The sequence below is a fragment of the Protopterus annectens genome, chromosome 2.part2 (genome assembly GCF_019279795.1).
Source record: "Protopterus annectens isolate FY-2018-M chromosome 2.part2, PAN1.0, whole genome shotgun sequence".
Lineage (NCBI taxonomy): Eukaryota > Metazoa > Chordata > Ceratodontiformes > Protopteridae > Protopterus > Protopterus annectens.
In genome coordinates, this window is record NC_056730.1 from 808,638,600 (window position 1) to 808,666,109 (window position 27,510).

The 27,510-nt window shown below is 44.3% G+C and overlaps 1 protein-coding gene across 1 annotated transcript in view; it reads left to right on the top strand.

Moving 5' to 3' along the window:
* RASA1 (RAS p21 protein activator 1) overlaps nucleotides 1-27,510 on the top strand; it is a 3,076,403-nt gene that overhangs the window by 1,774,995 nt on the left and 1,273,898 nt on the right. Inside the window, exon 12 of the mRNA XM_044064149.1 lies at nucleotides 9,476-9,563. Within this exon, the coding sequence (XP_043920084.1) occupies nucleotides 9,476-9,563 (88 nt within the window). The remainder of the gene's footprint in view (nucleotides 1-9,475; nucleotides 9,564-27,510) is intronic.

The window sequence follows — 27,510 nt, forward strand, 5'->3', positions numbered from 1 at the left end:
TGCTAATGCACTGCTGTAGAGAATGGGACTGTTAAAGGAAAGCCTTAATTCCAGTCACTTGAATCCCTTTGTCTTCTTGATATCACTCTGCCAATGTGCTGCATTGTATTCTGACTGATTCAGTAGCTCACCTTGTTAATGCTTAGCTGTGTATCTTTCAATATTGAAAGGCATGTATTCAAATCCATTTATGTGATATCCAGTCTTATTACTCAGTCAACTTCCCACTGCCCACTCCATCATCTAGAAACCTGAAAACTGCCATGCACTCTCCAACCTAGTGCAACTAAATAGCAACCTCAGGACCCTTAGATCATCCGATAAACTTATACTCAAGGTTACAAAGTCCCGTAATTATTTTGGTGACTCTCAAAAAGTGGAACCTATTACTCCAGAATATCTCAAAACACAGATAGTCAAAGCTTCAAAAAAATTCCTGAAGGAATACCTTACTCAACAATGGCTATGCTGCTGTAATACTTCTGGATAGTTTCTCATGCCTTCGATCACATGTTTTTTGTTCTGCTGTCTTCTTGTCTTACTTCTAACAAATGAAAAAAAACACAATGGATTTTACTTGTATATCTAATGAATTTCATATTACTATCTGTGGTAAGGTTTAAGAAATGGTATGTTTTTTGCTTTACATTCCCCTTTTTGTAAATTGATTGTTGGCAACTGTCAAACTTTTTGTATATTGTTTGTAAATCTTTTAAAAATATTTGTAATCTTTTTGTACTATTGTTATGGAGCTTATCTTCCTGGGTCTCTGGTGAAAATGGGATACTTGCCCAGCCTGACTCTACCCGGTTAACAAATGTAAAATAAATAAATGTCCTTCTGTCTTCTTCATCCACCTCCATCCTAGATGTCCTTCAAGGATGCATCTGCAGTCATAACAAATGGGTTGTCCTGTCGTCAGGCAGCCCTTCGGTCGGCCGGATTCCAAAGTCTGGGTCTGGCCTCGGCTGGTGTCGCACTTCACCCGACGTCATCTCTGCTGGTCTTCGGGTATAAAGGCATCAGCCGACGCCATTTTCCCCAGTCGTTCTTGCCACGTGGCGCCCGAAGCAGAAGCTGTTCGCAAGTGCCGGTCGGTCAGATCCAGAGATTACTACTACCGAATACTACTTCGAAGACTTCTAAAAAGCTAAGTACCCCGTTGAGGACTCTTTCTTGCCTCAGCCGATGTCAGAAAAAGTAAATAACTGTTTAACTTGTGGGAAACAAATACCTCATAACAATTTCCACTCTTACTGCTTACCTTGTTTAGGCCCAGACCACGACGTAGCAGCCTGTTTAGCCTGTGCTTCCTTCAACCGACGAACGCTTAGGCGTCGGTCGGAGTTTGCTGAACAGTTTTTCGGCTCAGATTTTGCGTACATTATGCCGTCGGATCCTCCGACTTCTCAAATTGTTAAAAACGCAAAGAAAAGACCGACACTCGCGGTCCGCGGTTTCGGCCGAAACCACGGTTAAGCAAGCGAGTGTCTCGGTTTCGGCGAAACCGAGCAAACGGGTCAATCTTCAGGCGAATCCATGACTACTACCGAGGCCCCTGCTACCCTAGTTGAATCGGCCTCTGAAGTTTTGCCTACTAATGTGGTTCCTTTAGAATTATCGGACACCATCCCTTTGGATGTCTCTACCCCAGCACGTGGTGCTGCTAGGCCTCCTGCAGCCATGTCTATTAAGGCCTTTGCCAGGGCTAAAGCAGCCAAAACTGCTAAATCAGTGCCTGTTAAGCCCCTCACACAGGCCCAGTTCCAGTTCTCAAATGCTTACTCTGGCAGAGGATCTCATCTCTTTAATAAGGGGATCCCGATCTCACCCAGACAGGGCCTCTCAGCCTCCTGAAAAGAGACCTAGAGCAGAGCCCCCAGAGCCAGTGTCCTCAGATGATTCTTCTGATGATTCAGACATTACAGACCATCCAGAGGCTCCTTTTTCTACTTATGAAGATTCCGATGCTGAAGAATCTATTCCATCTGCCTCTCCACCAGAGGAATTTTCCTTTGGAGAAACCTTACATGCCATGAGAGAGCAATTCCAATGGCAGGGACAAGATTTCTCAGATTCAAAAAAAAGGCTTAGGACCTTTCTACACTTTTACCGCAACATAGGCCCTTAGCTATACCTCCAGTTCTTCCTGTTGTGGATGATGCATTTAATGATGTTTGCACTGCTCCTGATACTTTACCTCCAGCCCCTGCCAAACCCGATAGGTTTTACAGGGTACCGGACACTCATCACCACCTATACAAGGCCCCACTTGCAGATCCTGAGACTATCTCCCAGGGGCCTAAGGCAGTAGCTTCGACCTCAGCAAAAAACCCTCTCCCTTCTGAAAGGGAATCCAGGTCCTTAGAGAGATGGGGTAAAAAAGTTTACACCTCTGCTACTCTCTCAGCTAGAGCTTTGAACTGTCAGTTTCATATGATCCAATACCAAGAGTTTATGCTTGATCAGTTAACTAAGAAACTGTCCTCTGATGATTCCTTAGATAAGAAATATGTTCTAGAAATGGTGAATAACATTCAGCAGGTTAGTAACCATTCTTTAAAATGTGGCTATGATGCACTGGAGGCTTCATTTAGATCAGCCATGACTGGCACAGTTATAAGAAGGCATGCATGGTTGAAAGAACAGGTCTTGCGGATCATGTTAAAGCAAAGCTGTTAGATGCTCCTATGGATAAGGCCAGTCTATTTGGTTCTCCTGCCCAGCAAGTAATGAAGAAAATGGAAGAGAAGGCAAAATCTGTACAAACAGTTAAAGACTTCTTACAGGTTCAGCCCCCAAGGTTTAGCAGGAACTGGCCTTCCAAAAATTGGTCCTTTCCAGACTCCTCTAAATCTCAGAGAGGCAGGAATAGACGTTCCAGAGGCAGAAATCAATCCAGAGGAGGTGCCTACAGAGGACGCCAGTGGCAAGGCAACAACCAGCGAGGCACAGACACAACCACTGCCACTGCAACAGGACAATCACAGTGACTTGGCTCTGACACCGCCTACCAGGGAACAAATAGCAGCACCCTTAGGCGGAAAGTTAGCCTTATTTTCAAAAAATTGGCACTATATCACAAAAGACAAGTGGATTTTGCAGACTATAGACCAAGGCTACAGGTTTCATTTCCACACCTTACCAGTAAAAAGAGGAATGCCAAACCTACCTCCTAATCAGAAAATAGAAGCTCTAAAACAAATAGCTCAATTAACAAAAATGAGAGCTGTGGAAAGAGTACCACCAACAGGGCAGGGCAAAGGATTCTACTCCAGACTCTTCCTAGTACCAAGAAAAGAGAAAAGTTGGAGACCTATTCTCGACCTGTCCGCCTTAAACACATTCATCATTGTTCCAAAATTCAAAATGCTGACCTTGCAGCAACTTCTTCCCATGCTGGGCAAGGAGTGCTGGCTGGTAACTCTAGATCTTAAGGAGGCATACCTGCACGTCCCCATACGACCAAATTGCAGAAGATACCTCAGATTTCTTGCAGGATCAGAGCATTATCAATTCTCAGCATTGCCCTTTGGCTTATCTACTGCGCCCAGAGTATTCACAAAATGCCTGGCATCAGTAATCGCTCATTGCAGGCTACAGGGAATCCAAATTTATCCATACCTGGACGACTGCCTGATACAAGCGGACAACAAAAGCAAGCTGACAAAAGACTTACAAAGAGTCATTTGCTTACTACAAGTCCTGGGATACACAGTCAATTTAAAAAAGTCAAGACTGATACCATCCCAAACAAGAACATTCTTGGGTGCAGAATTGGACACAGTAAAGCAGATGGCATTCCTAACTGCAGAAAAACAAGAACAACTCCCTCTATACTTCTTGGCATTAACAAAGCAGAACAAACTAACAGCAAGGAAAGTACTGCAGGCCTTGGGCTTCATGGCATCATGCATAATCCTGGTCCCCCATGCCAGATTGCATATGAGAAAACTACAGTGGTACCTAAAGAATTTATGGTCTCAACACAGGCACAGCTTAGAAACCGAAATTCCACTAATCCCATGCCTGAAACAAGAGTTCCTATGGTGGGCTCAAGCATGCCAGTCAAACCCAGGCTTGCCCTTCCAAAACTTTCAAGCAAGCCAAACCATCACAACGGACGCCTCAGACCTAGGTTGGGGGGCCCACATGCTGGACAAATGCATACAAGGATTATGGACCCCAGATCAACTGCAGCTGCACATAAATCAAAAAGAAATGCTGGCAGTAAAACTAGCAATCCAGAATTTCAGACCATTCCTCAAAGAAGGCCATTTGATGATAAGGACAGACAACACCACAGGCATGTGGTACATCAACAAACAGGGAGGCACTCATTCATACCCCCTATGCCGAATGACTCTGGACCTATGGAATATGGCTCTGAGCTACAACATTCAGTTACAGGCAATATTTGTACCGGGAAAAGAAAACATCCTAGCAGACATGTTAAGCAGAACAACCTCGGATGCTCACGAATGGATGCTACACCCGGACATCTTCAAGGCCATCACACTGAAATGGGGAATGCCACAAATAGACCTATTCGCATCCCCACTCAATCACCAGCTCAAGAAATTCTGCACAAGGACATACCACCCACTTGCATGGAAGGTGGACTCTCTATCCTTCAGTTGGAAAGGCCTGACAGCATATGCATTTCCACCTCTTCCCTTGATGCACAAGGTACTACTGAAAATCAAAGAGGAGCGTCCAAGGATAATTCTGATAGCTCCAAATTGGCCAAGACAACACTGGCATCCATTGCTGAGGAGCATGTCTCGGAACAGAACGTGGACACTACCCCTGATGCCTTTGATGTTAACTCAGAACAACTACAACATCATGCATCCAAATCTAAAAACTCTACAACTGACTGCCTGGAACATTACATAACAGCAACTAACCCAGATTTATCCCAAAGGGTTAAAGACATTATCCTGGAGGCCCGCAGACCTTCGACAAGAAGGAACTATGCAGGGAAATGGAAAAGGTTTGTCATTTGGAGCACTGAAAGAGGAAAAGATGTGTCAAAGGTAGATATTGCCAACATCCTGGAGTATTTGGCAGAGCTTCTCCATACAGGCCTGTCCTATTCCTCTATCAAGATACATGCATCAGCTATTTCTGCAGAATACAGCTTTGATCCCCCTGTCTTCTCACATCCTCTACTCGGGCAGTTCCTCAGAGGAATCAAGAATGTAAAACCTCCTAGGAAACCACCATTACCAGCATGGGACTTGAACTTTGTGCTAGAAAAATTGACACTCCCTCCATTCGAACCAGCAGCAACAGCAGATCTTCAACACCTATCGTGGAAAACTGCTTTCCTATTGGCAATTACCTCAGCAAGAAGGGTTTCGGAACTACAGGCCTTAATGGCAGTACAACCCTTCCTAATCTTCCATCAAGATAGAGTATCCATGAGAACTAATCCTACATTTATGCCTAAGGTGGTATCCAGAGTGTCTCTAAACCAGGCAATCCACCTACCTACCTTCTTTCCCAATCCACAGAACAGGGGGGAAAGACTGCTGCATACCTTGGATGTACATAGACAGTTGCGCTACTACCTGGACAAAACCAAGGGCAATAGAAAAACTGACCAGCTTCTAGTAGCCTATGCAACAGGAAGGGAAGGAAAAGCAATCTCCAAACAGACAATCTCCAAGTGGATAGGAAATTGCATAAGATTCTGTTACTCCTACCATGGAAAGCCAATTCCACAGAACATAAGACCTCACTCTACAAGGGCTACAGCCACTACCACAGCTTTCTTACGAGGAGTGGCTACCAAGGACATTATTGAGGCGGCTACTTGGACCTCCGTGCATACATTTGCCAAGCATTATAACTTACCTCTATACTCTAGATCCCGAGCAGGGTTTGCCACTGCTGTCCTGCAAGGGATCCTAACTACACCATAATTCTATTTCCTCCTCCCCTAGTTTGGCTATGGTATTCTACCCATTTGTTATGACTGCAGATGCATCCTTGAAGGACATAGTACAGTTTTGTACCTACCATAAATGTAGATGTCCGAACAGGATAGCATCTGCAGTCAGGATTACCCACCCTCCTTCCCCTCTGTGGTACTCCTAGGGTATTTACCCTCCTAATAGCTAGCTGGGGGGGATCTCTTATGGTGTATTTGTTTGTATATATGTACATACATGCTTATTTTTGTGTTTGCCTTCTACTTTTTTGGAAACATTGGCATTCATCCAAAATTTAGCTCTCCAAGAGGGCAACTGGCATCTGGGGCAAGAAACACTGAGGAAAATGGCGTTGGCTGATGCCTTTATACCCGAAGACCAGCAGAGATGACGTCGGGTGAAGTGCGACACCAGCCGAGGCCAGACCCAGACTTTGGAATCCAGCCGACCGAAGGGCTGCCTGACGACAGGACAACCCATTTGTTATGACTGCAGATGCTATCCTGTTCGGACATCTACATTTATGGTAGGTACAGAACTGTACTTTAGCCCTAATCCTGTCACCCTGTGTTGTCTCATGTATGTGCTGCCCTTTTACATCTTTGTCTTGTTACCTTTCAAATCTTCAGTATTATCAAAACTACACTGTTACACTACATACTTGCTCAAAAAGGGCTTATATAAAAGAACAAAAGTCATCCTTCTGTTGTCTTCCATTGCATGACAGCTGGCACAGAGCAACTTCAGTGCTCAAGTGTAACCACAACCACAGGGAAATGACACTTCTCATTCTTTGGCAAACACAGGTAAAAAAATCCATCAAATATGCTAAGATCGTGGCATCCATCGCACAGCTGATCTGACTGTCCATGGGTGATATAAAGTGAAGATAATAGTTTCACAATAACAGCTGCCATGCATGTTTCATTATATTCGTGTAGTGATTTGTTCATTGTCAATATGCTAGAGAGAGGGGTTTCATCTTCTAATTGTTGTATGCTGTTTACCAGTGGTCATTTTCAGTTTTCCACACTGTTGTACCATTCCTTTAAACTGTGTGTTTTCTAACTTACTGCAAGTTCTTCTGTGGCTTCACTGGTCAATACACTGGTGTTGAGATTATCAGTTAGGCAGGCAGTGTTCATATCCATCAAGGTGTACGTATAATAGTCTTAACAATCAAGCACTAAATCATTTTCAGTGCATATATGAAATAAGAGTAACTAACAGCACATGTATGTAAAAGTTGCATAGTAATGTGTACATAGCATACTGGGTGCGGTGCTTTAATCACTTGATGTTTATATATTGTTTTACGATTTACAGTTTTCACTTGTCATCACTGTTCTAACATTTCCCTGAAATGTGTTTTCCAGCAGTCTTTTCTCAAGGGATTCTTTGGCATGCCTTGCTAATGCACTGGTCTTGAGAGTATCAGTGACAAAATGGGTTCAAATCCATTCAGATGCAATTCTCTTTTCTTGCTGTTTTGTCTTCCATTCCGCTTAACTGTGTTTTTCAGACGCACGTACTATGACTGCTTATGTGGCATGGCTTGCTAATACACAGGTGTACAGAATACCTGTAACAAAGAAAGGTGCTTAGATCCATTCAGGTGTATTTTTCTTTTCTTGACATCGTGGTTTCCATTCCCCTGAAATGTTTTTTTCTCACAAACCTGTGCTTTGACTGGTTCTGTGGCATGACTTGCTAATGCCTTTGTTTAGAGAATATCAGTCACAAAGACAGAGGTTCAGATTTTTTCAGGTGTAGTACTCGTTGACTATCCTGTGTTCCATTTCCATGAAGGACACATTCCCTTCAGCAGGTTGTAAATTGTCAGGGGGTTTGGCATTTTCTAAACGTGTATTTATTTATGGGGTCTTTTACCACTGTTGTGCTAGGAGGTTGAGAAATATGGGCCCCGTACTCCACCTCTGTCCTGCTCATTCCTTATTGGTTGACCTTGTGTTTAGTCCTCTGCTTACCTTCCATATCCATATCTGTCCTATACTCTTATATTCATCCTGTAATACTGCCAAAACATAAATGGAAATGCACACAAGCCCACACAGGGCTTAAAGTGAGTTGGCAGACAGCAACATTGATGGCCGTCTATAACCAGAGTAGAATGGCATTCCATGTCCTATGGTAAAACTGAAGAAAAATCCTTGATGTGCTAATCGGTCAAGAAAATGAGGTAAACATTACTGTACATACCCTATTCATCAATGCAGTCCACATGCCTGTGTATTTGTTTTCCTAGGAAGCAGAGCTTTGTCATAAGACATACATATCATGGAAATGTAGCACATCAGTAAACTGCAAACCTGACATTTTTGTATTTTCCATTTTTAATGACAGTAACATTGCTCACACACTGCTCACATACTGATGTTATCGTGACTGTGCCATCCTCCTGTGTAGATTTCACATTATCCAACATGCCAGTATTGTAATGCCACATTCTCCATTCTGCTTTTCTACCAAGATTTCTTGTGCACACCCCTTTGTATGTCTGTCTCTGTGGATTCTGTCACTGCGGCATGACAACTACTCCACCCTCAGCCATCAGTCCTGTTTTCCCTTTCATTACATATTTTTCTGTGCATATGCTGCCGTACATTGCATTAGCATTGTCAACCTTTGTGTGCGAACTCGTTGCAAGTACTCTATCCTTATGCACCTTCACTGTTTACCTTTGCTGCTTATATTTACCAATATCCATGGTATGATCTAGAATGATGTTAGTGAGCCTGTACTACAGCCATGACAAGGAACTGTTTGTTGGGCGCATTGACTTGGCTACATGTGTATGTAATGAACATTGATGCTTACCGCACTCACAATATTGCCAGGAAAATATAAATAACTAGCACATTGCCATAATTTTGCATGCCCAAGAAGCTTAGCATTATATATTTGTAAGTGTGTGTATATACTTATATATGTACATACACACACGCACTGCATGTGCATATGTGCATCTTTCTATATATACAATGTGTATTTGTGAATATATTTGTATGTTTCTATCACTGGGTTATAGTGTGTTTGTGTGTGTGTATAGATATATATATATATATATATATACACATACATACACGTGTATATATAGATATATATATATATATATATATATAGATAGGTAGATATACATAACTTGGATTGCAGTGTAGTACTGTTGGTACATAATTTAGTTAATATCCTTTGGATTGTTCTGAAATAATCTTGTAATCTTGAAAAAAAAGTGCTCTTTGAAACAAATACAAGACTTGTAAAATTAATTGGCAACAAATTAACATGCTGAAGAAAACTCTTAAGAGCTTATAACTTAGATTTGCTTAAGGATGTTTAATTTATGGATGTATGTATGTTGCCATTTTTTGGGTGGCCAGCAGTGATATTTTGTAAAATCCTACTTAACTTTAAAATTGCATATATTAATGTTTTGAACTTGTTTATTCGATAGTGACTGCTCCTCTTTGAACATCTCTCTCTCTCTCTCTTTTTTTTTTTTTTTTTTTTTTATTTAGGCCAAACTGCTTTCAAATTGTGGTTCAGCACTTTAGTGAAGAGCACTATATTTTCTATTTTGCTGCAGAAACACCAGAGCAAGCACAGGTGAGAACTGATGGTAGCACGTAGCTATTTTGGTTAAACTAAACCTATTTAGTTTTATCTACTGTGTACCTTGCAGGGTATACTTCCAAGTTTCTTGAAATGCATTTTTTTTCAGAATGTTGAAAATTTGTTACTGTTTTTTTCATTCTTTCTTTCTAGCACTGTCAAAAGCCACTTTAGAAGTGCAATGTTTCCCTATCTTTCTGTACTCCTTTTGAGGTAAATTGTATAATTCAGCAGTGTGTACACAATACTGACATTCCAAGGGTGGAGAAAGTCTTTTGAGGTGGATCTGAAATAGTTTACTTCATTTGGTCTTCAACCTGTGGGATACGGATCCATATCTGATCCGAGCCGGCAACTTGTACTAGCATCAGCTCTGAGCTCCAAACTCCTCCCCTTACCCATAATACACTTCCACTGCATTCCATCCCCAGATCTTGTTTGCCGCAAATAGCTTTTGCATCGGTCTCTTGAGCTTCAACTTAGTCAAGTGGGTAAAACCTTTGTATCTTTTTTTCTTCAGAATTTTGTTTAGATAGTATTAATATAGATCCCCTTTCTCCTCCCCTCGCATGGTTTATCGAGTTTTAGGAGAATTAAAATAGATGTTCTTCGTGTTTCACTGTTGCAGTCATCACACTTGGGTTTATCTGCCCACAGGTAGCCCTCAGTCGGCCCGAATACCAGAGTCTTGGGATTTCTGCGTTGGATGCTGTCACATTTTCCATGACGTCAGGTCATTAGAGGTATAAAACATGCAGCCGACGTCATTACCTCAGTCTTTTTTGCCGGGAAGGAGCCTGAAGCAGAAGCAGTTTGCAAGTGCTGGTCGGCCGCTAACTGAAATTTTTCGTTTTTTCAAGTTTCAGATCTGAAGTCTTCTAAAGCCAAGTACCCCATTGGGGATTCTTTTTTCTTGCTCTAACCGATATCAGAAAAAATTAACAATTGTCTTGTCTGCGAAAAGCAAATAACCTCACAGAGATTTTCATTCTTACTGCGTCACCTGTTTAGGCCCAGACCACGACGTCCCTAGCTTTTGGTTTTGTGCCTTGTTTAATGCCCGAACCATTCGTCGTCGGGATATTCTTGTAGCTAATTTCTTTTGCTGTCGTTCTCCGTATTCCGAAATGGCTTCGGTAGGCCATCCGACTACCGATATTCCGAAAAAGTACAAAGACAAAGACAGACCTCATAGGTCAAAAACTGCCGATGATGCTTCCGTTAAGCTTGTCGCCAGTCCGCCGGTACTCAGTAAGGCGTCTTTGCAGCCCCTGATGCCTGCTTCTACAGATTCGCAGGCCTCTGCTGAGACCAATTCTGAGTCCAGTATGCCGCGAGATGCTTCTTCGACTATGGAACCTGCATATGTCTCTACCTTGGATGGGTCCGGAGACGCTGTGCATGCACCGGCTTCTGAGGGTTTATTCATATTAAACCAACAACTTCATTTCCTACTAAAACTACTGAGTTTCTCAGGCCCAGAGTTCACACTATGCCTAAAAAACCAATGTCCAAAATGCATGCTCATCCTCCCATGCCTCAAAAACAAATGCTTAGAATGGCTGAAGACCTTATTACTCTAATTATGGGAAGCCAGCCTTCCCCTGCCAAAAGACAAAGAATTGAATTTCCTTCTGATTCTACAGACCAGGAGTCTGATGACTGTGACCGTTCTGATTACCAGGACATACCCCTATCTACCTATGAGGATTCAGATGCACAGGAATCCATTCCCTCTACCTTCCCTCCAGGGGGTTTCTCTTTTGGTGAAACCTTGCATACAATAAGAGAGAGCATTTCCGCTGGGAATGCCAGGACTATCCTCAGTCTAAAAAGAGACTCAGGGAATTTTTAGATTTGTCTCAGCACAAGCCTTTAGCTATACCCCCTGTCCTGGATATTGTAGACAATGTCTTCTTGGAGTCCAGTCTTACTCCTGACACCTTACCACCAGCTCCTAGAAAACCTGACAGGTACTACAGAGTACCTAATTCTCACAAATTTCTCTTTATGAATCCTACTGCAGATCCAGAGACCATTTCCCAGGGACCTAAAGGCATTAAGGCTACTACAGCCAAAAACCCTACCCCTTCAGACAGGGATTCTAGAGCTTTAGACAGATGAGGTAATAAGGTATATACCTCTGCAACTCTTGCCATCAGCATTTTGAATTGCCAGTTTCACATGTTGAAGTACCAGTAACATGTTATGGAACTAATTAAACAAAAAATGGTCTTATTTGCAGATTGTGCAGAAAATAAAGATTTACAAGAGTTAATGCATTCTGCAAACTAAATTAGTAAACATATTGTGCAATGTGGATGTTCTTTGTGTTTCACTGTTGCAGTCATTACATTTGGGTAATCTGCTGGCAGGTTGCCCTCAGTCGGCCTGAATAACAAAGTTTTGGGTCCTGCGTCGGTTGCTGTCTCCTCTTCCATGACGTCAGGGGTATAAAACATGCAGCCTGATGCCATTTTAATCCGTCTTTCTTGCCGCACGGTGCCCGAAGCAGAAGCAGCTCGCAAGTGCCGGTCGGCCAGCTACTGAAATTTTCGTTTTTGAGTTTCAGAACCGAAGTCTTCAAACTAAAGCCAAGTACGCCATTGGGGAAACTTTTTCTTGCCCCTTACCGATGTCAGTAAAAGTTAATAATTGCATTACAAAGTATTGAATCCGCAGATGTCTCTCCCTTGGATGGGTCCGGAGCCGCTGAGCAGACACCGGCTTCTAAGGGTGTTTTCAGGCCTCAACATTTTTATATTAAACTGATGCCATCAACAAAAACAAGGTCAAAAACAACTTCTATGTCTAAAAAACTGACACATGAGCCACGTGCTCAGGCCCCTATGCCTAAAAAACAAATGATCAAAATGTCTGAGGACTTAATTACCTTGATCAGGGGTTCCCAAACCCCCACCCCCACACACACACACACACACACACACACACACACTAAGAGGCCTAGGCAAGGCACTGATTATGAATCTTCAGATCAGGTTTCCATTTCTTATGATTCCTCTTCTGATCATTAATTTTCTATTCCACCTTATGAGGATTCTGATGCAGAGGAATCCGTCCCATCTGCATCTCCTGCTGAGGATTACTCTTTTGGTGAGACTTTACATAATTTGGTTAGACTTTACATACTTTAAGGGAACATTTTCACTGAGAGAGTCAGGATTTTTCTCAATCAAAAAAGAAGCTTAAGGATGTCCTTTTTCTTTCTCAGCATAGGTCTTTGGCAATACCTCCTAGTAAGCCAGACAGATATTACAGGGTTCCTAACTCCCACAAATTTCTTTTCAGAACTCCTGCTGCTGATCCTGAGACTATTTCTCAGGGTCCCAAGGGTTTTAAGGCTTCTATAGCCAAAAATCCTACCCCTTCTGATAGAGATTCCAGGGCACTAGATAGATGGGGTAAGAAGGTTTATACGTCTGCAACCTTGGCAATCAGGGCTTTAAACTGCCAGTTTCATATGCTTAAATATCAACAGCATGTTATGGGTTTACTGAAACAGAAAATGATGTTGATTTCTGATTGTGTGGAAAATAAAGAGTTACAGGATTTATTGCATGCAGCTGAACAGGTTAGAAAGCATACTTTGCAATGTGGTTTTGATTCCTTAGAGGCCTCTTGCAGGGCCACCATTACTGGATCTGTGATAAGAAGGCATGCCTGGCTCAAGGAGCAAAAGCTGTCTGATCATGTTAAACTGTTGGATGCCCCTTTACAGCATGATACTCTGTTTGGTAATAAGGCAGAAGAGGTTTTAAAGAAAATGGAAGACAAAGTTAAATCTATGCAAACTGTAAACGATTTCTTGCAAGTACAGCCACCCAAGTTCAGTAGGCACTGGCCTACTAAAAATTGGTCCTTTCCTGTATCCAACAGAGCTTCACAGGGCAAACCCAGGTGCTCAGAAGGCTCCAGATATCAATCACAAGTATCTTACAGGTCAAAGCACTGGGGTGTGCCTCTGCCTCCAAATCTGGAGGTAACAAAGTACAACCCTACAGTAAGCAGTCTCAATGACTTTCCTCTACCATCTCCGAGCACTTATCTTTTGGCAGCCCCCTTGGGGGGAAACTAGCACTTCATGCTCAAAATTGGCAGTTAATTACCCAAGACAAGTGGTTATTAAACATAGTATCCCAAGGGTACAGATTTCATTTCCATACTTGGCCAATTCCAAATGGATGGCCAGATCTGCCACAAAACCAGTGGGCAGAGGCCCAGAAACAAGTCATGTCCCTCATGGATATGGGGGCTATTCAACCGGTACCGGAAAAGGAAAAAGGACAAGGATTTTATTCAAGACTTTTCCTGGTACCCAGAAAAGACAATTCTTGGCGTGCCATACTGGACTTATCAATTCTGAACATGTTCCTGGACATTCCAAGATTCAAAATGCTGACTTGCTTGGTTAGTAACTCTAGATTTAAAAGAGGCATACCTGCATATCCCAATAAGGGAATCTTGCAGAAGATATTTCCGCTTCAAAGCAGGCTTTTTGCATTACCAATTCTCTGCACTGCCCTTTGGCTTATCTACTGCGCCCAGGGTCTTTACAAAGTGCCTGGCACCAGTAATTGCATTCTGCAGACAAAGAAACATTCAAATTTATCCTTATCTGGACGATTGTTGCATTCAGGCAGAGGACAAGGACTCTCTTCTTCAACATCTGGCGTTTGTAAAAAGGCTCCTAACATGCCTAGGGTACACCGTAAACAAAAAGAAATCATAACTGGTACCCTCTCAATTAATTACATTCCTGGGTGCAAGCTTGAATACAGCTGCCCAGATGGCTTACCTCACGCCAGACAAATAACTGCAATTGACAACATACTTCAAACAAATTGCATCAAAAACCCAGTTATCTGCAAGACAAATTCTGCAGGCTTTGGGGTTCATGGCATCCTGCATTCTACTAATTCCATATGCAAAACTGCATATGAGGAAACTTCAGTGGTACCTAAAATGTTTATGGAGCCAACATTGTCACAGCCTGGAAACAATGATCCCTCTCATTCCCTGCCTACAACAGGAGTTTCTTTGGTGGGCAGAGACATGTCACCAAAACAAGGGGCTGTCATTCACTCTACCCCCTGCCACCCAAACCCTAACTACAGACGCATCAGACTATGCTTGGGGGGCCCACCTGGCAGGGAGATGCATTCAGGGCAAATGGAGCCCAAACCAAATGCATCTGCATATCAACCAGAAAGAAATGCTAGCTGTTCAGAATGCTCTGACAGCCTTCAAGGACTTAATTCATCCAGGACAACTACTGATAAAGATGGACAACACCACAGTTATGTGGTACATAAACAAGCAGGGGAGTACCCATTCCTAGCCCCTCTGCAGTCTAGCCATGGCCTTGTGGAACACAGCCTTGACTTACCAAATACATCTTCAAGCTCAATTAATGCCAGGAAAGCAAAATACTCTGGCAGATGACCTAAGCAGAAATCTTATGGACTCTCACGAATGGAAACTGGATCCACAAATCTTCAGCATGTTAACACAGAAATGGGGAAGCCCAGACATAGATCTATTTCCCTGTCCCCAAAACTATCAGTTGGACAAATTCTGCACGAGGACTCCTCACAAAAAACATGGAAAGTGGATGCTCTGTCCTTCAGCTGGAAAAACCTATCAGTCTATGCCTTTCCCCCTCTGCGTCTACTCTCCAAGATCTTACTAAAAGTCAGACAGGAAAAAACAAAAAATGATTTTAATTGCTCCAGACTGGCCTCGCCAACACTGGTATCCGCTTCTAAGGAATATGTCACACCTTCCTCCATGGTACTTGCCTCAGACACATCACCTACTGTGTCAGCAGAACTACCAAATTCTGCACACTCAGCCCCAAACTCTGAATCTTGCAGCATGGCTAATCAACTAATTATTCAAACCACATCTCTCAGTAAACCTGTGATGGATGTCATTTTGGAAGCCAGAAGGCCTAGTACTAGAAAATCTTATGCTGATAAATGGAAGAGATTCTGTGCTTGTAACCAAGCACAGGGAATAGACACAGCAAAGCCCAATATTCCTCATATTTTACAATACTTAACTCATTACAGCCGAGTGACGTCTCCATGAGTTTCTGCAGTTACCTCCTACTGCTCCTCTAAGCGTCAAATATTGCCTGTTCAAATTTGCATTAATAATTCCAAAACCATGCTACATACAAGGTATCAGAATATTTTATCTTGAAGCATACATGTTGGCAAACACAACTGCATTGATATATGACCTCTGTCGGAGACTATTTGTTAGTTCTGTAAGGTGATAACTTAATTTTTTAAAGGCTGAAGCCACATCCACTGGGAGTTAAAGGTACACACTTGAAACCCCTCTCCTGGAGGGAATGAGTGAGATGCTTGACAAGGGCCTATCTTTTTCTTCATAAAAAATCCATGCCTCTGCCATTTCGGCTCATTACAACACAGAGCCTCCTCTCTTTTCTCATCCACTGCTAATACAGTAGGGCCAAAAATGTAAGGCCTCCCAGGAGAGTGCCAACTCCTGCATGGGATCTCAGTTTTGTGCTGGAAAAACTCACCCTACCTCCTTTTGAACCAGCAGCTAAAGCAGATATAAAATTTCTTTCTTGGAAGACAGCTTTTCTTTTGGCAGTCACTTCAGCTAGAAGGGTTTCAGAAGTACAGGCTCTCATGGCAGTGGAGCCTTTCATTATATTTTACCTGGACAGGGTGACCCTCAGGACCAATCCTTCCTTTATGCCTACGGTGGTATCCAGTGTGGCCCATAACCAAACCATTCACCTGCTAACTTTTTCCCCAAGTCCGCAGAACAAGGGGGAGCGGATTCTGCATTCATTGGATGTACACAGACAACTAAGATTTTATTTGAACAGGACAAAATCTGTAAGAAAGTCTGAGCAACTACTGGTAACATTTGCTGCAGGATCAGAGGGGAAGGCTATATCAAAGCAGACTATTTCTAAATGGATAAGCCACTGCATCCATTTCTGCTATTTGCACCATGGTAAACCAGTGCCAAAAGGGTCCGGTCCCATTCCACCAGGGCTGCTTCTACTTCAGCAGCTTTTCTCAGAGGGGTCCCTACCAAAGAGATTCTAGAAGCTGCTACTTGGAGCTCTACTCATACGTTCACAAAACATTACCACTCTTCTCTAAATCCAGGGCAGGCTTTGCCACTGCAGTCTTGCAGGGCCTTATAGCTGCTCCTAATGCTGTTTAGTTCCATCCTCTCATCCATAGCTTTGGGATGCTACCCAAATGTAATGACTGCAACAGTGAAACACGAAGAACATAGTACAGTTGTGTACACTTACCATAAATGTAGATGTTCGAGTGCATTCACTGTTGCAGTCTGGGTTACCCACCCACCATCCCCCATTTCTATACCTTTTCTTTCCTTCACTATTCTCAAAAGCCTTTGTGGTGTATTTGCTTTTTAGCTGAAGGTAAATTTTATGTTTCTAAGGTGTGTGTGTGTGTGTGTGTGTATATATATATATATATATATATATATATATATATATATATATATATATATATATTTAATGTTTATTTATATATTTTTGCTCCCATTTGGGGGGCACCTGACATCTGGGGCAAGAAAAACTGATTAAAATGGCGTTGGCTGCATGTTTTATACCCCTGATGACCTGACGTCATGGAAGAGGAGACCTCAACTGACGCAGGACCCAAGACTTTGTTATTCAGGCCGACTGAGGGCAACCTGCCAGCAGATTACCCAAATGTAATGACTGTAACAGTGAATACACTCGAACATCTACATTTATGGTACGTGTACACAACTGTACTGTTTGATGCCTTAGAAGCATCTTGCAGGGCTGCTGTCACTGGATCTGTACTGAGAAGGCTTGCTTGGCTAAGAGTCTTGCCTGGCCATGTCAAAGCAAAATTACTAGATGCTCCATTAAATCAGGAGCATTTGTTTTCACAAAAGCAGAAGTTGTTCTTAAAAAGACGGAAGAAAAAGCTAAATCTATGCAAACAGTCAAAGATTTCTTACAGGTGTAGCCGCCTAAATTCAGTAGGCATTGGCCTTCAAAAAACGGTCCTTTCCAGTCCCTCTCATGCCTTCTCAGTCCAAACCCAGGGGAAACAGACCACCAAGACTATAGTCTCAGGGTATGCAGAGATCTAAACAATGGAGTGTTTACATCTCTAACCCAGGGAGTGGTAAGCCACCCCCTTATGGAAAAAGTTCACAATGACTTTCCAGTTATCCTTCCCAGCCATGCCCAAGTACTTGCACCCCTAGAAGGAAAACTCGCCCTTCATGCAAAAAACTGGATGTCCATTACTCAGTACTGATGGGTCTAAACATTGTATCCCAGGGATATAAATTCTACTTCAACTCACTGACAACACCAAAGCAGGTTGCCAGACCTTCCTCCAAACCAGTGGGCAGAGGCTCAAAAGCAAGTTCTTTCACTTCTCCATATCAGGGCTATTCAGCCTATTCCAGTAGAACAAAGGGGGCAGGGTTTCTACTCCAGACTGAACCTGGTGCCCAGAAAAGAGAGCTCTTGGCACCCAATCCTGGATCTATCAATCCTCAACACCTTTCTGGTGGTCCCAAAATTGAAAATGCTTACACTGCAACAGCTTATTCCTATGCTAGCCAAGGATGCCTGGTTAGTCACCCTAGACTTAAAAGAAGCTTATCTGCACATCCCATAAGGGAGTCTTGCAGGAAATATGTACGTTTCAGGGCAGGCTCTATGCACTATCAGTTCTCTGCACTTCTTTGGCTTATGTACTGCACCCAGAGTATTCACAAAATGCCTGGCTCCAGCCATTGCATACTGCAGGCAGAGAAATTTTCAAATTACCCATACTTGGATGATTGTCTGGTTGAGGTGGACAGTCAGGAATTGCTACTTCAGCACCTGGCATTTGTAAAAAGACTTCTAACTTCACTGGGATACACCATCATCGAAAAGAAATCACAACTGGTGCCCAGCCAACAAGTTGTATTCCTGGGAGCAAGCTTGAACACAACTTCCCAGATGGCATTCCTCACTCCAGAAAAGCAGGTCCATTTGACAAACTATTTCAAACTAATGGCCAACAAAATTCCAGCTATTAGCAAGGAAAATACTGCAAGCCCTAGGGTTCATGGCCTCATGCATTCTGCTAATTCCATATGCAAGACTGCATATGAGGAAACTTCAGTGGTACTTAAAAAGTATCTGGTGTCAACATTCTCAGGACCTGGAAACAGTGATTCCTATCATACCTTGTCTAAGGACAGAGTTCCTGTGGTGGGCAAAAGCATGCAACCACAAGGGACTTCTTTTCACTCAACCCATCGCCACCCAAACCCTTACAGCAGACGCATCAGACTATGCACGGGGTGCTCACATGGCAGGCAAATGCATTCAAGGCAAATGGAGCCCAGAACAAATTCCCCTGCATATCAATCAAAAAGAGATGCTAGCTGTACAGAATGCTCTGACAGTCTTCAAATAACTTATCTTTCCAGGACAGCTCCTGATAAAGACAGGCAACACCACTGTTATGTGACACAGAAACAAGCAGGGCGGGACTCATTCTTACCCACTCTGCAGGTTAGCCAAACCTCTGTGGAACACAGCCTTGAGCATCCAAGTGCACCTACAAGCTCAATTCCTGCCAGGCAAATAAAATTCACTGGCAGACGACTTAAGCAGAAATCTATCGGACCCTCACGAGTGGAAACTGGAACCCAGTTCATTCAAACTTCTAATCCAGAGGTGGGGAACTCTGGAGGTGGGCCTTTTTGCCTCCCCCCAAAACCACCAATTGAAGAAATTTTGCACCAGGAACCCTCACAGCAGAGCCTGGAAGATGGATACCTATCCTTTACATGGGAAAACCTCTCAATTTATGCCTTTCCCTCTCTGCCCCTCCTCTCAAAAGTACTACTCAAGATCAAACAGGACAGGCCAAGGGCAATCCTTATTGCACCAGACTAGCCACACCAGCACTGGTACCCACTTCTACACAGTTTGACAGCAGTGACACCTTGGCACCTACACCAGAGACCTTCCCTGCTGTCTCAGCAGGAGGGACAGATTTTGCATCCACAGCTGCAAACCCTAAACCTTGCAGCCTGGCTTATCCCATGAATACACCACCAGCATCCCTTAGCAAACAGGTGATGGACGTCATCCTTGAGGCCAGAAGGCCTAGTATTAGGAAATCCTATGCTGAAAAGTGGAAAAGATATTGTTCTTGGAGTCAGTCTCAAGGAAAGGGCACAGCTGTGCCCAACTTACCTCAAATCCTTGATTACCTAGCAGAGCTGCTCCACAGAGGCCTATTTTTCTCATCCATTAAAATGCATGCCTCTGCCATCTCAGCTCATTATAATACTGAGCCTCCTCTCTTTTCTCACCCTCTCATCAAGCAGTTCCTGAGAGGAGCTAACAATTTAAGGCCCCCTAGTAGAGCTCACACCCCAGCCTGGGACCTTAACTTTGTACTGGAAAAGCTCATACTTCCCCCTTTTGAACCTGCTGCTTCAGAAGAGTTAAAATTCATCTCTTGGAAAACAGCCTTACATCTATTACTTCAGCAAGAAGAGTGTCTGAGTTACAGGCACTAATGGCGGTGGACCCCTTCATTATTTTCCATGCTGACAGGGTTTCCCTCAGGACTAACCCTTCCTTTATGCCCAAGGTGATATCCAGTGTGGCTTTAAACCAATCCATCCATTTGCCAACCTTTTTCCCTAATCCTCAGAATAGAGGGGAAAGGATCCCGCATTCCTTGGATGTGCAGAGACAACTCTGGTTCTACCCTGACAGGACTACGCCTTTCAGAAAATCTGACCAGCTACTAGTCAGATTTGCTACAGGGGTGGAGGGCAAGGCCATTTCGAAGTAAACAATTTCCAAATGGATAGCACACTGCATCCATTTCTACTACAAGCACCATGGAAAACCTACCCCTCTGGGGATCAGAACTCATTCCACTAGAGCTACTTCAGCCTGTTCAGCATTTCTCAGAGGGGGCCCTAGCAGGGACATCCTGGAAGCTGCAACCTGAAGTTCTGTACACACCTTCACCAAGCATTGCCACTACCTATTTTTTATAAATCCAGAGCTGGATTTGCTACAGCAGTCTTACAAGGCCTGCTAGCCAGCCCCAACATTTCTTGACTGCCTCCACCCTTCCTCAGCTTTGGGAATCAACCCGTGTGATGGCTGCAACAGTGAAACACGAAGAACATAATACAGTTGTGTACACTTACCATAAATGTAGATGTTCGAGCGTATTCACTGTTGCAGTCCTGGTTTCCCTCCCTCCAGCCTCCTTGTTTGGTTTTCTCTATCCTTTTTAACCTATTCTCTTCATGGCCATCTTTTATGGCAGGGGTATTTTCTTTTTACTGGAGTTGTTCCACACCATGTGATATCTTTCTATTTTTGGGGCTCCTGACATCTAGGGCAAGAAAAACTGATGTAATGGCGTCAGCTGCATGTTTTATACCCCTGACGACCTGATGTCATGGAAGAGGCGACAGCATCCGATGCAGAAATCCCAAGACTCTGGTATTCAGGCCGACTGAGGGCTAGCTCCAGGCAGATAACCCAAGTGTGATGACTGCAACAGTGAATACACTCGAACATCTACATTTATGGTAAGTGTACAGAACTGTACTTTTGCACTGTTGTGTAGATTGTAGCTTCTCCCCCCCCCCAGTGTTTTCTGTATATGAGTGTGGTGAGTGGGTGTGTGTGTGCCAGTTAGAAAGGAACTGCCTTTTATTCTCAAGTTCTCTTTCTACTCAAGCAGTATGGCTGAAAAGCTTGTTTTCAAGCGTTGCACAGAGTGTGGCCTTAAATTATCCCTTACAGATGGCCACACTTTGTGCTTGGGTGTTGCCCATCTTAGTGTGGACTGCAGCATATGTGTGGGCTTCAACCCCCGCGCCCTTAAAGATAAGAAGGCCAAGTTGGCCCTCAAAGGCCTTCTTCCCCTTTCAGAATCTGTTTCCTCATCTCTGGCCGCTGTGACCGCCTCTCCTTCCTCTCTTTATCTGGCTTCTCTTCACTCCCAGGCTGGGACTCAACCTCCTGTACCAAAGCCTGTGGTAGCGGAGCAGAAAAGGGGTAGAGAGAGGGAGAGAGAGTCAAAGTAGAGGGAAAAGAGAAAGAGGTCTCCGGTCCTCACTTCACCTACAAAGACGCCACGGATCCGTGACATCCCCCGGCTCTGATCTCAGAGGTTCTCCCCGGAGCCGGAGAAGGCACGTTCAGCTTCTCGGGCCTCGGTGCCCTGACCTGCCAGGTCGGAGTCCATGGTCTCTTCGAGGTCCAGCCGGTCCTTGGACATTGATCTGTATATAATTATGAGGAGGTTTATCCGTACTCCGATCCAGATGGGGGTCTTGCCAACCCCCTCTCCCTCAGGAGGGGGGACCTCGCTTCCCTTTTTCCAACCTATATCTCCTTCTCCGAACTGACCTTCGGGTTCAGAGTATTTGGATTCGAGGTTGGCCTTGGTCAGGGGGTCGGCGCTGATGGTACCTGCTTCCTCGATGCCAACACCTGCCTGGAGCATTTCGGATCTGACCAGCTTGGATCCAAGCCACTCTCTGAGCCGGAGCTTGGGTGTCAGATCCGAGGGAGTCAAACCTTTTTCTTCGGCTCCGTGTTTGTTGGGTCAGGTTCCCTCTGTCGGAGCTCCGTCCACCTCGGGCCCAGCTCTGATTCTCTCGTCGGACCCTGGGAGACCGGCCTCCTTACTGGTTTCTCAGGAGGTTCGCTCTCCTTTGGCATTCAGTGTGGTAGAACGAGTTCTCTCCATTGGATCGAGACCCCTGACTGCCCCCTCGAACTCCACCCTGACCCCCCTCAGCTCTGTCTCCAGTTCCCATCGTTTTTACCAGAGGGACAGCCTGTGCTCAAAGAGCCCCAGACGGTTCCCCCGAGGAACAAGTGGCTTGCAAGCTTCCCCTTGGAGAGCCCCACCAGAGAGGTACCTCGCAAGCATACGTGCAAGAGGAGGCACTTGGACTCCCCCGAGTCCCTCACCGAGGACACGGACTTGGATGATGGAGAAGGTTCCCATCAGTCACCTCCTGTGGATGTCTCCTTTAGAGACATCATGGAAATCCTGCATCAACAGGGAGGTTGGTCTGCCCCCAAACCTTCCTCTTATGAGTCCTTGTTCCTGGAGGCTTTCAGCACGGGCCTATCTGCTTCCTGGTTGTCCCCTCCCGTGGATCCTTTGGTGGATCTAGTCACCTCACAGGCATGGAAGGAACCGGACTCCATGGAACCTATCCCAAAAAGACCGGATAAGATTTTAAGCCCCCCCCATAGACAGACCAGCATGGAACAAGGGCTCCCCCATAGACGCCATTGTGGTAGCAGCAGCCACTAAGAAAGAACTTGCTCAGGAGAGTTCCTCTGTCCATCCTCCTTGTCGGGAGTTGCGGATGATGGACTGCCTAGGGAAGTGGGTTTATGCATCAGCTACCTTTTCAATTAGGGTGCTGAACTACCTGGCCCATGTCACCAGACTCCAACGCAACCTGGTAAAGGAGCTGGAGGAGTCTTCCCCCATGTCCATGTTGCAGGAGGACAAGGCTTCGTTCTCCGCAAGGATGGCCACTTTAAAAGCAGTATGTAATACATCCATGCGACTCCTCTCACATGCTACGGAAGGAGCGGCTAGGGTGGCTGGGTCCAGCGTGTCCATGAGGTGCAATGCCTGGCTTAGGTTATGTCAATTTTTGGAACCCTTCATGGCGTCCTTTGCCAATGCCCCTTATGACGGCTCTACACTCTTTGGTAAGACCGTCAGAGACATTAGTCCAGAGTGAGAAGGATGGGAAGACATTGTCTGCCGTCGGAATTCACTTCTCTAACTCTCAACGGTCCTTTTCCTGGAACCAGAGAGGGCAAAAAGATGTGGTTCCTGAAGTCACTGTATTCTCGGGACACTCTGGGTTCTTCTTCTCACAGAGGTAGAGGGGGACAGAATGGACATCAGCCCAGAGGCAGAGGGGGTCCAAGGAACTTTGGGTCTCGAGAACCTTTCTCAGACAGTCCTGGGCAGCAACCCTGAGGGGTTGCCTGACTTCTCTAATCTGGAGGCAGTCTGGGACGATTGTTCTTGCACCTAGCAACATGGGAGTCCATAACAACGGACTGCTGGTGCTTCAGATCATATCCAGAGGATACTCTATCCCCTTCGTGGGTTCCCCCAAATCTCCTAGACACCTCCCAGATGTACCACCCATGCAAATGTAGGCAGCAGCACAGGAAATTTCCAAGCTGCTAAAAAAACGAGCCATCGAAACCGTCCCCCCAGAACAGTCCGGATCGGGCTTCTACTCCAGGTTCTTTTTGGTGCCAAAGAAAACAGGGGACTTAAGGCCCATTCTGGACCTCTCTATCCTGAACCTGTCAGTTGCCAAAGAGAACTTCCGGATTGTCACATTACAGTCCATCATGCCGTACCTGCAAGAAAGCGACTGGAGGTGCTCGTTAGATCTCCAGGATGCTTACTATCACATAAAAATGCACAGAAGCTCGTGGAGGTTCCTCCACTTCTGGCTAGAAGTCAGTCATTACCAATTTCGAGCCCTACCCTTTGGTCTCACTACAGCCCCCAGGGTGTTTACCAAAGTGATGGCAGTGGTAGCGGCTCAACTGAGGCTTCAGGGTATTCAGGTCTGTCTGTACCTGGACGATTGGCTCCTCACTGCTCCCACCAGGCATCTACTCTCTCAAACCAGGGATTATTTTTTGACTCTTGCCCTGTGTTTGGGGATCACAGTCATTGCATCCAAATCTCTCCTAGATCCTGTACAGGTGATAGACTACATTGATGCCAGGATAGATGCTCTTTGGTCAAAATCTTCCTGATCTCGGAGAGAATTCAAAACCTGAGGATGCATATCTCCCTGATCTACCACTCTCATCTCCCAATGGTGGAATCGGTATTGTGGGCCTTAGGCTCGATGGCGGTGACCATAACTCTTCTCCCATGTGCTCAGTTACACATACACTTGAGAATTCTACAGTGGAGACTAGCTGTACAATGGTCCCTGTTAGAACTGACATTGACATTCCCAATTCAACTCACTCGAGTCTGTCGTTCATCCCTCATATAGTGGATGTGCTCTCTGGACATTTTGGACCCAAGCCACAGTGACCACGGATGCCTCCCAACTTGGGGAGCGGGGGGCATTGTTTGGGGAGGACAGTCCAAGGCCTGTGGTTCCCCCATATAGACCAGCTTGCACATAAATGTCCTAGAGATGAGGGCGATCCTTCTAGTGTTGCAGGCTCTTCATGCCTTTCTTCCTCTGGGGACGATTGCTATTCAGTCAGACAACATGTCAGTGGTCTGGTATATCAACAAACAGGGAGGGACCATATCTTACCCCCTTTGTTGCGAGGCCATAATAGTGTGGGTATGGGTGATCTCCACCAGTTGCTTTCTTATCACAAAGCACATTCTGGGGCGGTCCAGCATCCTAGCGGACAGGCTAAGTCGGACCATTCTGATGCTATATGAGTGGTCTCTGAATCTGTCAGTAGTGGAACAGATCTTCAGCGAGTGGGGTCATCCTTGCTGCGATCTCTTTGTATCATCTTCCAGTGCGAAGTGCAGCAAGTTTTTCGCTCTGTATCCCTTGCCGGGGGAGTCCCCCAGAGATGCTCTAGTTCATGCTTAGCCTCCTGGTCTTCTGTTTGCATACCCACCAGTACCTCTCATTCTGAGGTTTCTACAGAAAGCTCGTCGACTGGGGAGCAAAGTGATCCTAGTCCGTTCTGGCCTCGCCAGGTATGGTTTCCCTTCCTTTGGTCTCACCTTCTGGCTCCGCCTTGAATCCTAGATCCCATTCAGGATCTAATTTCACACCCTTCGAGGGTGCGTCATCCGAATCTGGACAGCCTGAAGCTCACAGCTTAGCTGCTGCAGTTCCTGTGATTGCTAGGACTCCTGGACTATCCTCCTCAATTAGATCTATTTTGGTGGCTTCTCATAAGTCTTCGACCAGGAAGTTTATCGCAGCAAGTGGAAACGTTTTTCCTTTTGGGCTTCTCAAAGGAGTTTAGACCCTTTCATTGCTCCTATTTCTGCCATTCTTGATTTTCTAACTGATATTTTTCAACACGGAGCTAGTTCTTCTACTGTCAAAGTTTAGTTGGCTGCCATATCTCATTTTCATGTGGGTGAAAATTCTGCCTCTTTAGCCTCTTCCAGACTGTCTAAAGCCTTTATCAAAGGCACCTTTTTGTTACACCCCCTGGTCAAAGATCCTGTTCCCCCATGGGACCTTGCTATGGTTGTTCAAGCTTTGGTCGCTCCGCCTTTCGAGCCTGCCGCAACAGCAGATCTGAAATTTTTGTCTTGGAAAACAGCTTTTCTGGTGGCTATTATTTGTGCAAAAAGGGTTTCAGAATTACAGGCCTTATCTATCAAAATTCCTTACATGATTTTTCACAACGATATGGTTTCCCTTCAAACCAATCCATCCTTTCTTCCTAAGGTGGCATCACCAGTCAATATCAATCAGACCATCAATTTGCCTGTGTTTTTTCCTAATTTTACTAACAAGATGGAATACAAACTCCACATGTTGGATGTTCACAGACAGGTACGATTCTATTTACACAGGACAAAAAATTTCCATAAATCTGATCAATTGTTTGTATCCTTCTATAAACCCCTTTTTTGGGGAAACCTATCTCCAAGGTCACTATAGCTAGATGGATTTCTTCATGCATCCTGCAAGTCTATAAGGACAGAGGCATGTCTCCTCCAGGTCAGGTGAAAGCTCATTCCACTAAGTCCATGGCTATGTCTGTGGCTTTTTGGTATAGAGTGTCCCTGGATGATATTTGTTCTGCATCTAGTTGGTCCTCACCTCATACGTTTATTTCTCATTATAAATTGGATTTGATTTCCAGAAGAAGAACATCCTTTGGTTCCGTGGTGCTCTGGAATATCCTTCCATGTGGACCTCCCAGGAGTTTAGTAGCTGGGGACTCTATCCCACAGGTTAAAGACCAAATGAAGTAAAGTACTTCAGATAAAGAAGTTATGCACTCACCATAACATTCCATCTAAGTAGTTGTACTTCATTTGTCTTCAGCCGTCCTTCCCTCCTTCACCCGGACCTTAGCATATGATCAGTCTACGGGCTGCAGTATAGGTCACCAAAAAATTTTTCAGGTCGGGTTATCAGTATAAGGTTCAGCAAACTCGATCTGGGGATGCAAGGCAGTGGAGGTGTATTATGGGTTTTATATATATATATGTATGTATATATATATATATATATATATATATATATATATATATATATATATATATATGTTTTGTTTCAGTATACATGATTTTATCAGACCTGGAATTTTGGTTGTTTTAATCTGCCACTTCAGCTGGGCATTTTATTGTGCCATATCCATATTGAGCTGATTGTCCAGTCAGTTTGTACCATTCTGAGCACCAGGCTATCTGTCCTTGCTTGTAACAAGTGTAGAATGTTTTGCTGTCCTGATCTAGTTAAGTTCAGAGCTGTTGTGGACTGCAGTAGCACGCAGAGAGATTTTATTTTCTAAAAACTTGATCTTGATTCCATAGTCATGGTGCTGTTTGAGCTCCATTTTTGGAGTAACAATGGATAAAAGCCTTTACTCCAATAGTGTGTGTCCAGCTTCCAGCTTCCTCTGATTTGAATATGCATCCTAATTTAAATAGCGCCCTACTACTTAACACCACACAGCCTGAGAACTTCTACATGTTAGTCTGAAAATTTCTTGAAATTTGATTTTTAATGTTTTTATTTTCTGCTTTGCTTAACACAGTCTGAAGTTAACTTTTTTTTTTTTTTTTTTTTGTATAAGAGGTGCATTTAAAGCCAGCTTCATGCCATAGAAGGGATAACGCCCTCACCT